General features: G+C 40.7%; 1 protein-coding gene across 4 annotated transcripts in view; it reads right to left on the reverse strand.

Moving 5' to 3' along the window:
* Nucleotides 1-13,745, reverse strand: part of UQCC1 (ubiquinol-cytochrome c reductase complex assembly factor 1) — a 90,712-nt gene extending 76,967 nt beyond the window's left edge. For 2 of the 4 annotated variants that reach the window (XM_022592573.2, XM_089896788.1), the window contains exons 1-2: nt 13,553-13,745; nt 2,083-2,187 (exon numbers count right to left, since the gene is read on the reverse strand). In XM_022592573.2, the coding sequence (XP_022448281.1) occupies nt 2,083-2,187; nt 13,553-13,621 (174 nt within the window). In that variant the 5' untranslated portion in view covers nt 13,622-13,745. The remainder of the gene's footprint in view (nt 1-2,082; nt 2,188-13,552) is intronic. The other 2 variants (XM_022592571.2, XM_022592572.2) reach the window with 2 other exon arrangements.
* Nucleotides 13,746-14,420: the final 675 nt, after the last annotated feature.

Raw genomic sequence — 14,420 nt, forward strand, 5'->3', positions numbered from 1 at the left:
ATGATAATAGGATTATAGCATTGGACATTACCTTAGAGATCATCTGATACTACCACTCATCCAATGGAGGATACTTTTATGTCAAGCCCCTAACATAGCCTTCCAATCATTGCTTGAATATTTCCAGTAAAAGTAAATTTACTTTATTAAAATACAGCCAACACATCCCATTACACCACAATTCTAGTTAACACAAAGTTCTTCCTCATTCTAAGCCAAATCTGCCTCCCTGTCAGATATGTACCTAAGGATGTCATTCTGAAGCAGAGTTTTCCAACCAGGAGAACTCAAAGATGGGAAGATGTACCAGTGAGGTAACATCAATATGACAAAATGTCCAGTTTATTTATAATCTTGTCAGCATGAGATAAACAATTTTAAGTTATTTACATGGATGCTTCTCTATAATGCCATCCCAGAGCCTAATATAGTATCTGGTATATATTAGGTACCCAATAAATGTTTATTGATTCAAAGAATGAGGCACAACTCAGAGATTGATATAATGAGTTCCTCCTTCCACCATCTCTGCACACATTATTTACAAATGATTTAGAACTATAGGATAAATTCTACTAAAATTTTCCAGTGCACAGAAATAAAAATAGAACCTAGCCCAACTCTGAAAAGAAATAGCTACATGACTACCCAAAGTAGATGCCTCTTTTGCACAAGCATATTTTTCATTCATTCAACATACGTTTAGTGCCTTCTCTGTGCCAGACTTAGTGAGAAGCCCAGGAAATACAGGTAAAAATAAGACATGTCCTCAGAAGGGCAAGGCTTATACACTAGCTGGAGGGAATTACTCTATATTTTAAGTATTTTAATATATTTTATTTATTTATTTAAATTATATAATATATAATTATATACATCAAAAATAATTTTTCATTGCATTAAATATGAAAAAGAAAGTGAATGGCTATAAAAGGAATTTATATAAATTGGTAATGAAAATAAATTCCCAGTAGATAAACAGAGAAATGATGTAAATATGTAATTTTTACAAACCAGAATATAACTGATAAACAGAAAAATGTTTAACCCTGATAAAGAAATGCAAAGCAAAACGAGGTAACATTTTCTACCCAATTAGTTTAAATTTTTTTAAAACACCCAATTTAGGGGAGGTAATGATGAAAAACTAGTTATATAAACTTGCTGGTGGCAGTATAAATTAAAACAACTTTTTGGAGAGGAAAACTGCTTATACCCTTTGACCTAGGGTACACCCTCCTAGAAGTTCATCTTTAATAAATAATTAAAAATAAGAAATACTATATAACAATAAAATGGTAACCACATTAAAGTCTACAAAAAAATCTGTAGATAATTTTAATATAAACAAAGGTTAAATAAATAACATGTAGCCATTTAAAAAATTAATTATGAGATCTATCTAACAACGTGAATAATGTCTGCTCTAATAAGTGAAAAAGCACCAGAACATAAAATTCTGTGGATATTTGTTAAGGTACCGAGGGAAAAAATTAGTACACACATACATACTTAAGGACTGGAAAAGAACCAGCAGATGTTTTCAGGTTTGAAGTCATGGGTGATTTTTATTTCCTTTATTACTAAATTATTTGTACAATTAACAAAAATCAGGAGAAAAAACTCTCAAGGAGGGTCCAAAGTAAACTACTTTATAAAGAATCATGTGATCAGTGGTAAACTAAGGCCTGAAATAATTGTTCCTTGGATTTTTATGTTCATAAAAAGGAAAAAAATGAAGAAACATTTCTTACCCCAAATAAAAGCGGCACAAAGTGGCTACAAAAAGAAAACTGAAGAAAAGTTAACTCTGAGATGAATATCTGGAAACACTCCCAACAGTAAAAATCATCAGACTGTAGCATGGTATCCTAGGCTAAGTTCCACTGCTGGGGTATTTAGAAGCAACGCCCTAGACACCATACAGTAGGAATCAGTCCTGAGCTGGCACCACAGAGACCCAGAAGTGGTCTCATGAGGTTTTTCCATCACACAATTTGGTTGGCTAATCTATAAATACATGACATTTGCACATAAACACTAAGGTTTTTTCATACCAAGCAAAGGAATAACAAATCTTACCTGGGAAGTACCAGACAGAGCCCTGCCCCACTGTCCCTGTGTATGAGACACAAGTAGCAATCGGCTGCATACTGGAACCCACTGGGAGATGCTAATCCGGTTCCTCTAGAGAAAGAAAAAAATAGTTTGTCAGGAATCTATATCAGACTCCATGTGTAGAAGGCAAAGAGCGTACCTAAGTCTAGAAATCCTGCCAGAACAGGGCACATGAAAGGAGAATTTCCAAAACAGGACTAGGACCAAGCCTCCCCATGCTCATCTCTCCAAGGATAAAATGTACCCCTGCCTACCACGGACTAGACGAATTCTGGTAATAGCTGACCCAAACTGGAGGACATGAGCTCCCTCTCAGGAAAGTAACAAAATAAACCTACTTCAGGCATTTTACAGTTAGCTTATCATTTAAATCAGAGTTTGCAATTCCTTTTCATAAACACTGATTTATAAGCTCTTCATAAAATCCCTTTACAGTGAACAGTGCCAGGATTACCATTAACCCCAAAAGGATGAAGAAACTAAGGCTGAAATTTTTATTTTTATTTTTTATTTTTTTGCGGTATGCGGGCCTCTCACTGTTGTGGCCTCTCCCATTGCGGAGCACAGGCTCCGGATGCGCAGGCTCAGCGGCCATGGCTCACGGGCCCAGCCACTCCGTGGCATGTGGGATCTTCCCGGACCGGGGCACGAACCCATGTCCCCTGCATCGGCAGGCGGACTCTCAACCACTGCGCCACCAGGGAAGCCCCATGGGCTGAAATTTTTAGGGTGGGAAAACACACTTGGGCAATTTGATTTCCAAGACAAAGGGAGATTAAGTGGCTGTTAGAGCTATGACTGAGGTCCAATTTTTCTCTCTGGCATTAACTGACCTCAAAAAGGTCTCTGGACTAAAGTGAAAGGTTAGGCTGGAGAAAGGAGAAGCTCTACCTTGCTAAATGAGAAGCCTGCTTTACTTTATGAAGCTGAAATACAACCCACTGTATAAATGGCATCCACGTACACAGCACTGGAAATCTCTATTCTAGAAACCAACTTTGGGAGATCGAAGGGTTTTCTTTCACTTGGCCTGTAGACTTTATAGAGCCATAATGAGGACTGGATATACCAAACTGTCTGAAAACACTTTGCCAACCATCAACTACAATAGTAGGAGTCAAAGATCCGGATCCTAGTTTAAACTCAGCTACTTTAATATAATCTTTAGAAGTAATTACACCTTTATGATACTCAGTTTCCTCTTAACAAATATTAGTAATACTTATAAGCACTTACTATGTGCCAGGTATTTTTCAGGTACTTTACATATATGAACTCATTTAAACCTCATAATCACCACACAATGACTTAGGTATATTGTTATTATCCCACGTATATGCATAGAGAAATGGAAGTATGGATAAGTAACTTCCCAAGGTCACATGGTTAATAAATAGTGGGGTTAAGATTTGAATCCAGAAAGCCCAACTCCTGGATCCATGCTCATTTATGGGATGAAAGGGTAGCGGAAATATCCCCAAAGTCCCTTCTAGCTCTACCACTCTATGACCTAGTCTTGAACCAATTAAAATACAGCATAATACTATGGGAAGAGTCCTGTACTTGGAATCAGAAAGCACTGATTTGACTCTTGGCTCCCCTGTCAGTGAGCTATGAGCCTTTGTTGCCTCTTCCATAAAATAAATAAAAATCCCTACCTCTCAGGATTTTAAGGAAAAAAAAATGTCCTTTGCAGTATGTCCAACTCAATAAATATTAAGTTGAATCTGAATCTCCATTTCCTCATGACTAGGCAGGAAGGGCCAGGGGTAAGGGGGAGAAAGGTATTAGAATTTTAAACCTAGAGATGCTTTCTAAAGTTGTGTAACTGTTTCTAATAGGCTACTCACAGCAACTTATGTTTCAAATTAAAAGTAAAGCTTAAAAATAGGATTTTATTTCAGCTGAGGTTTGACCTGTTGGGATTGTTTTCAAATGAGATACAATTACTGGCTTCTTGTTTACTAACAGCTGACACATTTACCAGATCATTCCATGTCAGATGTTCCTTTCCTAAAAATGTAAATACGTGCTAAGATGAAACTTCAGCAGATTCAGGCCCAAAGCGGAGTGGGGGTGGGGGTGGGGGTAAGGTAAGAGGACATTACAAGTAGGAACAATGCAAACTTTTGGAAGATTTTCTGAAGAATTTCATCATATCTTTTCCAATGTCAATAAAAATTTTCTCTGTAACATTTGACTCTACTTGGTCTCATGCCAATACTTTAAGTCGCTTCTTATTGGAAGAAAGTAGTAATCAGCTGCTGTTTTCTTTCCTCCTCCAATCCTACAACAACAATTCTTTGTCGAAATCCTTAACTGAAACTGAGGTGTAGCAGAAAGGGTATCTGAATCGCAAGCCTACCATTAAATAGCTGTGTGACCCTGAACTAGTTACTCAAAACTCTGGACCTCCATTTTCCCTTACCTAAAAGTGGGAATAATAAAAGCTACCTCACAGGAGCGTCCCAAGGACCACCTGTAAAAGCACTTCAATAACAGTAAAACACACACACAAAGGCTTCACTATTGCTATTAACAACTGTTACTGAATTATGTTAAGTAAACTCCTCTTTCCCCAGCAAACTGTCACAGCAGCAAGAGCCATTTTCTTAAAATATTGCTTTGAACCTGGAATTCCCTTTCTCAAAAGCTTGCAGTGCCTCCAAGTGTCTCTGTAGTCAAACTTAAACACCTGATCTTTACCAACTGGACTCCGACCCATCAATATACTTACATACTCTGCCTTGCATTCTCCACTCAGCAGTTCCAAAACCTGACTCATACTCTCTGGTTTGAGAATTACTGCTCCTCTCCACACAAGCTAATCCCCTTGGAGTTCCTCTGGGACTCTCTTCTTCTCTCCTACCCAAAGCATGAGCTCATTTGCTTCAACCTAGACTCCAGGTTCTGGTTCTACTGATTCTACTAAGTCCTTTTTCCTTTCCACCTCTCCCAATACTTCATTTATAAATATATATCAGTAAATCTGTGGAAGTACTTATCATCCTCTTATAGGTATAAATACATTAGGTCTATAACAATTAGCAAACCTCAGTTCTCCCAAGTTCAGAAAAAAATCCAGTGGTTAAAATCATTGCTTTAGGGCTTCCCTGGTGGCGCAGTGGTTGAGAATCTGCCTGCTGATGCAGGGGACACGGGTTCGTGTCCCGGTCTGGGAAGATCCCACATGCCGCGGAGCGGCTGGGCCCGTGAGCCATGGCCGCTGAGCCTGCGCGTCCGGAGCCTGTGCTCCACAATGGGAGAGGCCACAACAGTGAGAGGCCCGCGTACCACAAAACAAAACAAAACAAAAAAATTGCTTTAACTTAGGATAGTATAAACACCATTACTCAGTGGGAACTGGTTTTATTGTCCTTTTGCCTCATCAACACTTCAACCAAAACTTTAAAGATAAGTTTTATGTTTGTATTTCCTGTGCATATTGTGATTTGCAGGTGATTTTACATCGTATTTGAAAATATTCTCACAGATCAGCTCTTTTTGTTACTACACTTTAATCAGTCCACTGACCAGACTCTTTCTTCATGTGGTTTTTAAGATACATAGTATTTTCCTTTGCTCACCCATGAGCTGGAAAAGGCGTTACAGGTAGTCAATTCTCCTATTCCCCATAGTTATGTTTTACAAAGTGACCACAAACACTAAGTTAGCAAACACTGAACCATTGCTCCTAGGGGAAAAATACAGGGTTAGGTTCCTGCAAGCCTCTGGTCACAACATTTTCATCAACCAAACAATACATGAACTTGTTTTGTGTGTTTCTGTTTAAAGACACCTTATTTAATATGTTGTTGATTCATTAACACTGAACTCAGAGCCAATAGCACTAACTTGCTCCTGAACAAAACTCATCTATAACACACAAATTTTCTCCACAAGAAGCATCACAGCCTTTTTGCACTTAGCAGCACTAGACAGCACTTCAGCACTACACCTGGGGGCCATTTTAACCAGGGAAATCACCAACAAAAGCACAAAAATGCAAAAAACATGACACTAAATTGACCATGAGAAGGATACTTGTTTACAGCATAATAGCTAAAACAAGAAGTCAGAGTATCACCTCAGCCAGGAATATGCATGTTGCAGTTCAAATTTTTCACCCCTCTGCACATGTCCACAAATGACTGCAAAAGCACCACAAGTATTGATTCAGGTTACAAATAAAGTTTAGCAAGTATGTGAATTCACAAATACAGGAAGGATTTGAGCAAATCAGTAAATATATTAAGGATGAGGGATCAGGTTTCTATCAGAGAAAGGAGTTAACAAATATGAAAAGGCAAAAGGACGGAATAAACCCTGTGCTATTGGGGTGGATTTAGAGTAACTGGTGTAAGTTTTTAATATACAGAGATAAAGAAATCAACATATGTGTGTTTATGTATATGTATACACATACATATACTTCCTACTCCTGTACTGATAGGGCCTGGAAGCAATGACACCCCAGTTGCAATGACAACATGTAGCATCCAAACTTGGTTTCTAAATAGTAGTATTCACTGAAAGGAACTAGTCTTCTCTGGAGAAAAGTTGACTCCTGAATGGGGTTGAAGCTCCTCAAACCTTATTCACAAAGGTCTGGAATTATTTGATCTGTCTAGCGGTTCCTTGGAAGACTCCATCTGTCTTGAAACTCCTCCAGTATGATAACCATTTTCCCCAGGAGAGTTAGTGGAAAACAAATAGAGGCAATTGTTTAACTTTGTGGCTGCCTGAGGCAGTGGATAATACTTGGGGAAAACAATAGGCTAATCAAAAAGTTTAAAAGGAAAATCAGAGGAATGAGATATGCATAGGGACCTTGAAAAGCTCTGACATATTCCTGGGAACTTGAAGGCCATGCAGATGCACAGGTTTGTGCACATGCCCAGAACAGGAAAGACCTGAGACTGCTCTAAGCGCTCATCTCTGGTTGACCTTGAGGTGCTTCACAAGCACGAAGTGAAGGTTAAGGCAGAACTGTCAAATGACTGGCAGTAGGATGAAGGCATGCTCCAAAATGCACACAGAGCCCCTCAACAAATACTAAGAGACTCATTGGTTCCAGGCATTTAAGGAAATCTCCATCCAATCATTACTTGACCACTAAGCTAACTGGGCAGAGACCACATGACAAAGAATACAGACTTTACAGAATTAATTCAGAAAAGTCACTAAACAGAAAAATAACAACAAACTCTGAGAAAAGAAAGTCCTGATTTCCAGAGGTGCCACATTATATTATTTAAAATGTTTAGTTTTCAACAAAAACTTGTGAAACATGTAAAACAACAAGAAAAGCATGGTCAATACAAGGGAAAATTTAAAAATCAGTAGAAACTGTCCCTGAGGAAGCCCAGACATTAGACAAACCAGACAAAGACTTTGAACCAGCTATTTAAAAATTTTAAGATCTAAAGGAAACCATGACTAAAGAACTAAAGCAAAGTATGAGAATGGTATCTCACCAAATAAACAATATCAATAAAGAAAGAAATTTTACAAAAAGCCAAACAAAAATTCTGGAGTTGAAAAGGACAATAAGGGACTTCTCTGGTGGTGCAGTGGATAGGACTCTGCACTCCCAATGCAGGGGGCCTGGGTTTGATCCTTGGTCAGAGAACTAGATCCCACATGCATGCTGCAAGTAAGAGTACACATGCCACAAATGAGGAGCCCACAGGCCGCAACTAAGGAGCAGGCAAGCCACAACTAAGGAGCCTGCAAGCTGCAACTAAGGAGCTCATCTGCCACAACTAAGACCTGGTGCAAGCAAATAAATTTTTTTAAAAAAATTTTTTTAAAAAGAAAAGAACAATAAATAAAATTAACATTTCACTAGAGAAGTTTAACAGCAGATTTGAGCAAAAGAAAGAATCAGTGACCTTGAAGATAGATCAATTGAGATTATCCAGCCCAATGAACAGAAAGAAAAAAAAAAATGAAGAAAATTTAATGGAGTCTCAGAGACCCACCAGCAAACGTATCTACACCATCAAACATACCAACATATGTATAATGGAAGTCTCAGACGGAGAAGAGAGAAATAAGGAACAGAAAAAATATGTGAAAAAATACTTGCAGATGGGACTTCCCTGGGGGCGCAGTGGTTGAGAATCCGCCTGCCAATGCAGGGGACATGGGTTTGATCTCTGGTCTGGGACGCTCCCACATCCCACATGCCACAGAGCAACTAAGCCCATGTGCCACAACTACTGAGCCCACATGCCACAACTACTGAAGCCCACATGCCTAGAGCCCATGCTCTGCAACAAGAGAAACCACCACAGTGAGAAGCCCGCACACCGCAACAAAGCGTAGCCCCTGCTTGCTGCAACTAGAGAAAAGCCTGTGCGCAGCAACGTAGACCCAATGCGGCCAAAAATAAATTAATTAATTAAATTTTTAAAAAGACTTTAAAAATGGTCCACATCAAAAAAAATCTTAAAAAAAAAAAACTACAATGAGATTATCCTCTCACACCCATTCGGATGGCCACTATAAAAAAAAAAAAGAAAGAAAGAAAATAAGTGTTGGAGAAGATGTGGAGAAATTGAAACCCTTATGCTTGGCTGGTAGAAATGTAAAATGGTGCAGCTGCTATGGAAAACAGAATGGTGATTGCTCAAAAAATTAAACATAGAATTACAATATGATCCAACAATTCTACTTCTGAGCACATACCCAAAAGAAGTAACAACAGGGACTAGAACAAATATTTGTACACCCATGTTCATGGCAGCACTATTTGGCAATAGCCAAAAGGTGGAAGCAACCAAAGTGCCCATCAACAGATGAATGGATAAATGAAATGTAGTATATGCATACAACAGAATATTATTCAGCCTTAAAAAAAGGAAATTCTGTCATGCTACAACATGGATGAACTTTCAGGACATTATGTTAAGTGAAATAAGCCAGACACAAAAGAACAAACACTGTATGATTCCACTTATATGAGGTACCTAGAGTAGTCAAAATCATAAAGACAGAAGGAATGGTGGTTGCCCAGGGCTGGGTAGAGTGGGGCATAGGGATTTATCTTTTAATACGTACAGAGTTTCAGTTTTTGAAGATGAAAAGAGTTCTTTGGATGATGGTGGTGATGGCAGCACAACAATGTGAATGTACTTAATACCACTGAACTGTACACTTAAAATTGGTTGAAATGGTAAATTATGTTATGCGTATTCTACTACAATTTTTTTTAAATCCAGTGTGGCTTTCTGCAATTTATACTACTATCAAAGAAAAGTAAAAATTATTACCAATGTCAAAACAGCTCATAAAACCATAAAAAAGCCCCAGCGCACTGCTCAAATGTCCAGTTCTTCTGCTAGATCTACTCAGCAATAGCAGTGTTTCAGTTTACTCCTCCTTCCCAAACCCATCCTTGGAAAAGGGTAAAAACTGGTCAAAAAGACAGAAAGAGGAAAAAGTAAGGGGAGATTAATGAGAATGTTTCAGGAATACTACTTCTCGGTGGTTCAATTTTCCTGTCTGCAAAATGGGGGAATAATAGTGCCTACCTTTTCAAAGGGCTGTCGTAAGGATTTAGCAAGTTCACACATATAAAGTATTTAAGAGTGCTTACCACATGGTAAGTGCCCTATAAATGTTCCCTATCAATATTATTGCTCGAGAAATCTCAACATTTTTGTTTCAACTACAACTTATATTTCAGCTCCCTCTCCTGAACACCAAATATCCAGCTGCAAAAACAAAAACCAACAACAATAAAAAAACACCAAACAAACAGAAAAACCCCAAAAACTCCAGCTAGATTTTCTCAGTGAAGAACACTGCTATTAACTCAGTCATCCTAGGCTGACCTGGGACAAGCTGTTAGACTCTTCCCTCTTCCTCATCCTTAACATCTAATCTCTCATCAAGCTCTGTAGACAATTTCCTCAATACCTCTTGCAACCATCCCTTCTTCTTTAATCACACTGTCCATCTCCCACTTAGTACAGGCCTTCATCACTTCTTCCAGGATTACTTTAGTTTCTGACTGGCCTTGGGGACTCTAATCTCAGCCCTCTCTGACTGACCCATCTGTTACATCCACCCTTGTTACAGGGATCTATTAAAACAAAAATCTATGTTTTTTGTTTACTATGTGGATTGGATTTTTTTTTTTACTTTTTTATACTTTCAAATTAAAATTTTTAAATTTCAATTTTAAAATGAGAGAAGGAACAAAGTGTTCCCCTGATCAATGGTGGCTGGAAGCAGGGAGAGCAATACAAGGATTGCAAAAGGGCGCAAAGAAATTTTGGGGAGTGACGGATATGTGCGTTATTTTTATTATGATTATGACTTTTCGGGTGTATACCTGTGTCAAAACTTATCAAATTATACAATTAAATAAGTGTGATTTACTGTACGTCAATTATTCCTCAATTTTAAAAATTTAAATAAGAAAAATAACAAGAGTAAATGCATCAAAAAAACCTTTAAAAATAAATCTTCCCTTCGTTTAAAATACTTCAGTGGCTGCCCTCTGCCTCAAGATAAATCTCCAACCCCTAACTATGACATGCAAGGCAATGTCTCCTCTACTGCCATTTCCCCACAAGTGCCCCTGAGTCCAGCCAGAGAGATTTACTTAGAGCGCCTTTGTTGTCTAGCATAGTAGCATAAGCTAATGCTTCTCCTCTATTTCCTTTCCCCTATTCCCCATCTAATGCTCCCTCCTTTAGTTTAAGTATCTAAATGCTTGTCCTCAGGCTGGGTTAGGTGCCTTTCTACTCTGCTACCACAGCACCTTTCTACTCTGCTACCACTCTGCTGTCACAGCATTTCAAGAATTGTTATCAGTAGTTTTCTTTTCTGTCTCTGCTATTAGATTATAAACATGAGAATAAGTTCTATGTTTTTCATCCTCAGTCCCTTGGAGAATTGCTTGAATGCAGTGAACACTCAAAATAGTCGCTGAATTAAAAGGAAGGGAAAACAAGCATTTAAAATGTCATTTGTATCAACTGATTCTCAGATCAACCCTATCAAACTTACCCTTAAGAAAATCTGAGGCTCAGAGAAGTTAGGTGATTTGCTCAAGGCTATACCCATAGTAAGTAATGGGGCCAAGCTTTCAAACAAGGTTCTTCCGACACCTAGACAGGTGCATTTTCCTTTATTTGTGAATTCCTCACAGTGCCTAACCCTAATGCCTCTTCAGCATAGGTGATCAATAAATATCTGCTACTTCCATGTTTACTGTAACTCTCTAGTCCTAAGGGAGTTTCTGTTGCTTTGTCACACATTACAACATATGATAAGAAGACTTCAAAGAATTACAGTATACCGTATAAAGTGAAAGTGACTTTCCTTACCTAATCTTGCTTTCTACCTAAAAAGATGAATAGAAAGGGATAAATGGGGGGTAGAAAAAGATTCAACTAATAGAAGGCAGTTAGAAAGGTGGTTTCACTGGATGCTACCAACCAAGAAGAAAAGATCCTGTAACCATCCACATGCTCAGCAGCATGCTCAGCTGGGGAAGTCACTAACTTCCAAGACAAGTCAAGGTATTCATTTCGGATCTACAGCCCAATAAAATTCTCACCTTTCCCCCCAAAAGTATCTATCTTAAAAACACCTAGGATGGGACTTCCCTGGTAGCACAGTGGTTAAGAATCTGCCTGCCAATGCAGGGGACATGGGTTCGATCCCTCGTCTGGGAAGATCCCACAGGCCGCAGAGCAACTAAGCCTGTGCACCACAACTACAGAGCCTGTGCTCTAGAGCCCATGAGCCACAACTACTGAGCCCACATGCCACAACTACTGAAGCGCGAGCACCTAGAGCCTGTGCTCAGCAACAAGAGAAGCCACTGTAGTGACAAGCCTGTGCATCACAACGAAGAGTAGCCCCTGCTCACAACTAGAGAAAGCCCGCACGCAGCAACAAAGACCCAACGCAGCCAAAAATAAATTAATTAATTAAAAAAAAATACATCTAGGAGGGGGACTTCCCTGGTGGTCCAGTGGTTAAGAATTCACCTTCCAATGCAGGGGACACAGGTTCAATTCCTGGTCAAGGAACTAAGATCCCACACGCAGCAGGGCAACTAAGCCCATGCGCCGCAGCTACTGAGTATGCGAGCCACAACTAGAGAGAAGCCTGCGCACCGCAACTAAGACCCAACACAGCCAAAAAAATAATAATAAAAATAAATAAATATTTTTTTAAAAAACAAAACACTTAGGAGGGAATTCCCTGGTGGTCCAGTGGTTAGCACTCTGCGCTTCCACTGCCAGGGGCCTGGGTTCGATTCCTGGTCAGGGAACTAAGACCCCACAGGCCGAGCACCATGGCCAAAAAAAACCACTTAGGACATCCTAGTTGCCATTTCCTCAGCAGTCCTCAGATCTGAATCAGTTCCTGCCCTGGCATCAACAATTACTTCACCAAGTTACTTTCTGTAGGTTACAGGGGCTACTCTTCAAAAAAACTTTTACTACACAACAACAGAGGGCACTGCACTTTGCTAGGCTGACAAGGAATACAAGAAGTAAAATCACAGGCCGTGTATGCCACATATAAAAAGATTAGACACAAATATTTCTAATATCAGAACTCAAAAGAAAGCTAGAGGCAGGAATACACAGTGTCTGCTATGAAAAACAATCTCCTTGACCCAGTTTTTTAAAGACTTGATAAAATTATAAACTCTACTATCCCTCCATGATTAGGAGCCAAGCTCTGTATCCTCCTAACTCTTGTTCTCTTTAATTTCTATAAGTCAGAGTCGGCTAGAAGTTCAGGACTGAATCACAAGAGGTGCAGCAGCTTCCCATATGGGTGTTTAGTCGAGTAGTTCTTCATCACTTATTTCATTCCTTCAACAAATCTTTACTGAACACCTATGATGTGCCAGACACTGCTAGACAGAGTGAAAACGACAGACATGACCCCAGTTCTCGTGCAGCTTTCACTCTAATAGCATATAAGAGTGTTCCACTTAACTATAGAGTTAATAGCTGATCTACTATCTCTGAAACAAACCCAAAGAACCTCAGAATCCCAAAGACTTGCAGATTTACGTCCTCGCTTTGCCCATTGGAACTCTGAAGCCCAAAAGTGACTTGCCCAAGGTCACCCTGAGCGTTAGTGACAGAACAGGAACTAGAACCCGGGTCTCCCGAAACTACAATCAGTGCCCCACGCGCTGCCTCTCTCCCTGAGGGGAAGCAGTCGCAGGTGGTGACCAAGGAAAAGCAAGCTTCGTCAAATTTATATCTGACGTCAGTCTCACGCCTTCTCCAAAGAGGGGGAAGCCACGGCCAAACCGAGGGTCGTGGGAGGTGGGAAACTCCCTCAGTTTCCCCGAAGAGATGCGGCCGCGCAGCCTCGCTACCGCACAGGCTCCGCTCCTGCACTTCCGTCCAGTTGCTCCCGCCCCTCCCTCTCCGACTCCAACCCGGAGGCCCGGTGGGCGACACCACAAAATTACTCCTTCACTCACAAGGACTCGCACCAGCAACGCCATGTTTCTCGACAACCATTTCCGGGTGAAAGGTGGGCTTCCGGAGTCCCCGCTGCCACCACCCCTCCCCTAGGTCGTCTTTTCGCCGGCGGATGCCCGGCAACGGCGGCGCAGGCGCACAGAGGTCGCTGCGCACACGAGCTCACGCTTTCACTGCTGTGCGCGAGGAGGCAGGGCCTGGGACGCGGCCGGAAGGTCGGGACGCGCGCGCGCCTCCCGCTCTCCCTAGTCTCCGCCAGACACGTCACAGAGGCTCAGGTCATCACAACACCTGTCCTCTTTGACCTCTGCCTCGGGCTTTTCATAGCTCTTTCATTAACCCACCTCACCCAGCCTCAGTCTTCAGCACCACCTTGTCGGAGTCCCTCTTTCCCAGACTCTGTCCCCACAAGGATTCCCCCCTTTTCACCGACGGTTGAAAAGAACAGAATCCTGGGAGAATCCTAGCACTTCAGAACTCCCTAAGGGACTTCCCTGGTGGTGCAGTGATTAAGAACCCGCCTGCCAATGCAGGGGACGCAAGTTCGAGTCCTGGTCCTGGAAGATCCCACATGCCACGGAGCAACTAAGCCCGTGCGCCACAACTACTGAGCCTGCAAGCCGTAACTACTGAGCCCACGCTCCTAGAACCCGTGCTCCGCAACAAGAGAATCCACTGCAATGCAAAGCCCATGCACCGCAATGAAGAGCAGACCCTGCTCGCCACAACTAGAGAAAGCCCGCACGCAGCAATGAAGACCCAACCCAGCCAATTACTGAAAGAAAAAAAAAAGATTCTCTAAAACGAGCCTGAGAAAGAGTA

Source organism: Delphinapterus leucas, chromosome 15 (assembly GCF_059928025.1).
Source record: "Delphinapterus leucas isolate spDelLeu-1000000601 "Yukka" chromosome 15, BTC_Dleu_Yukka2, whole genome shotgun sequence".
Classification (NCBI taxonomy): Eukaryota; Metazoa; Chordata; class Mammalia; order Artiodactyla; family Monodontidae; genus Delphinapterus; species Delphinapterus leucas.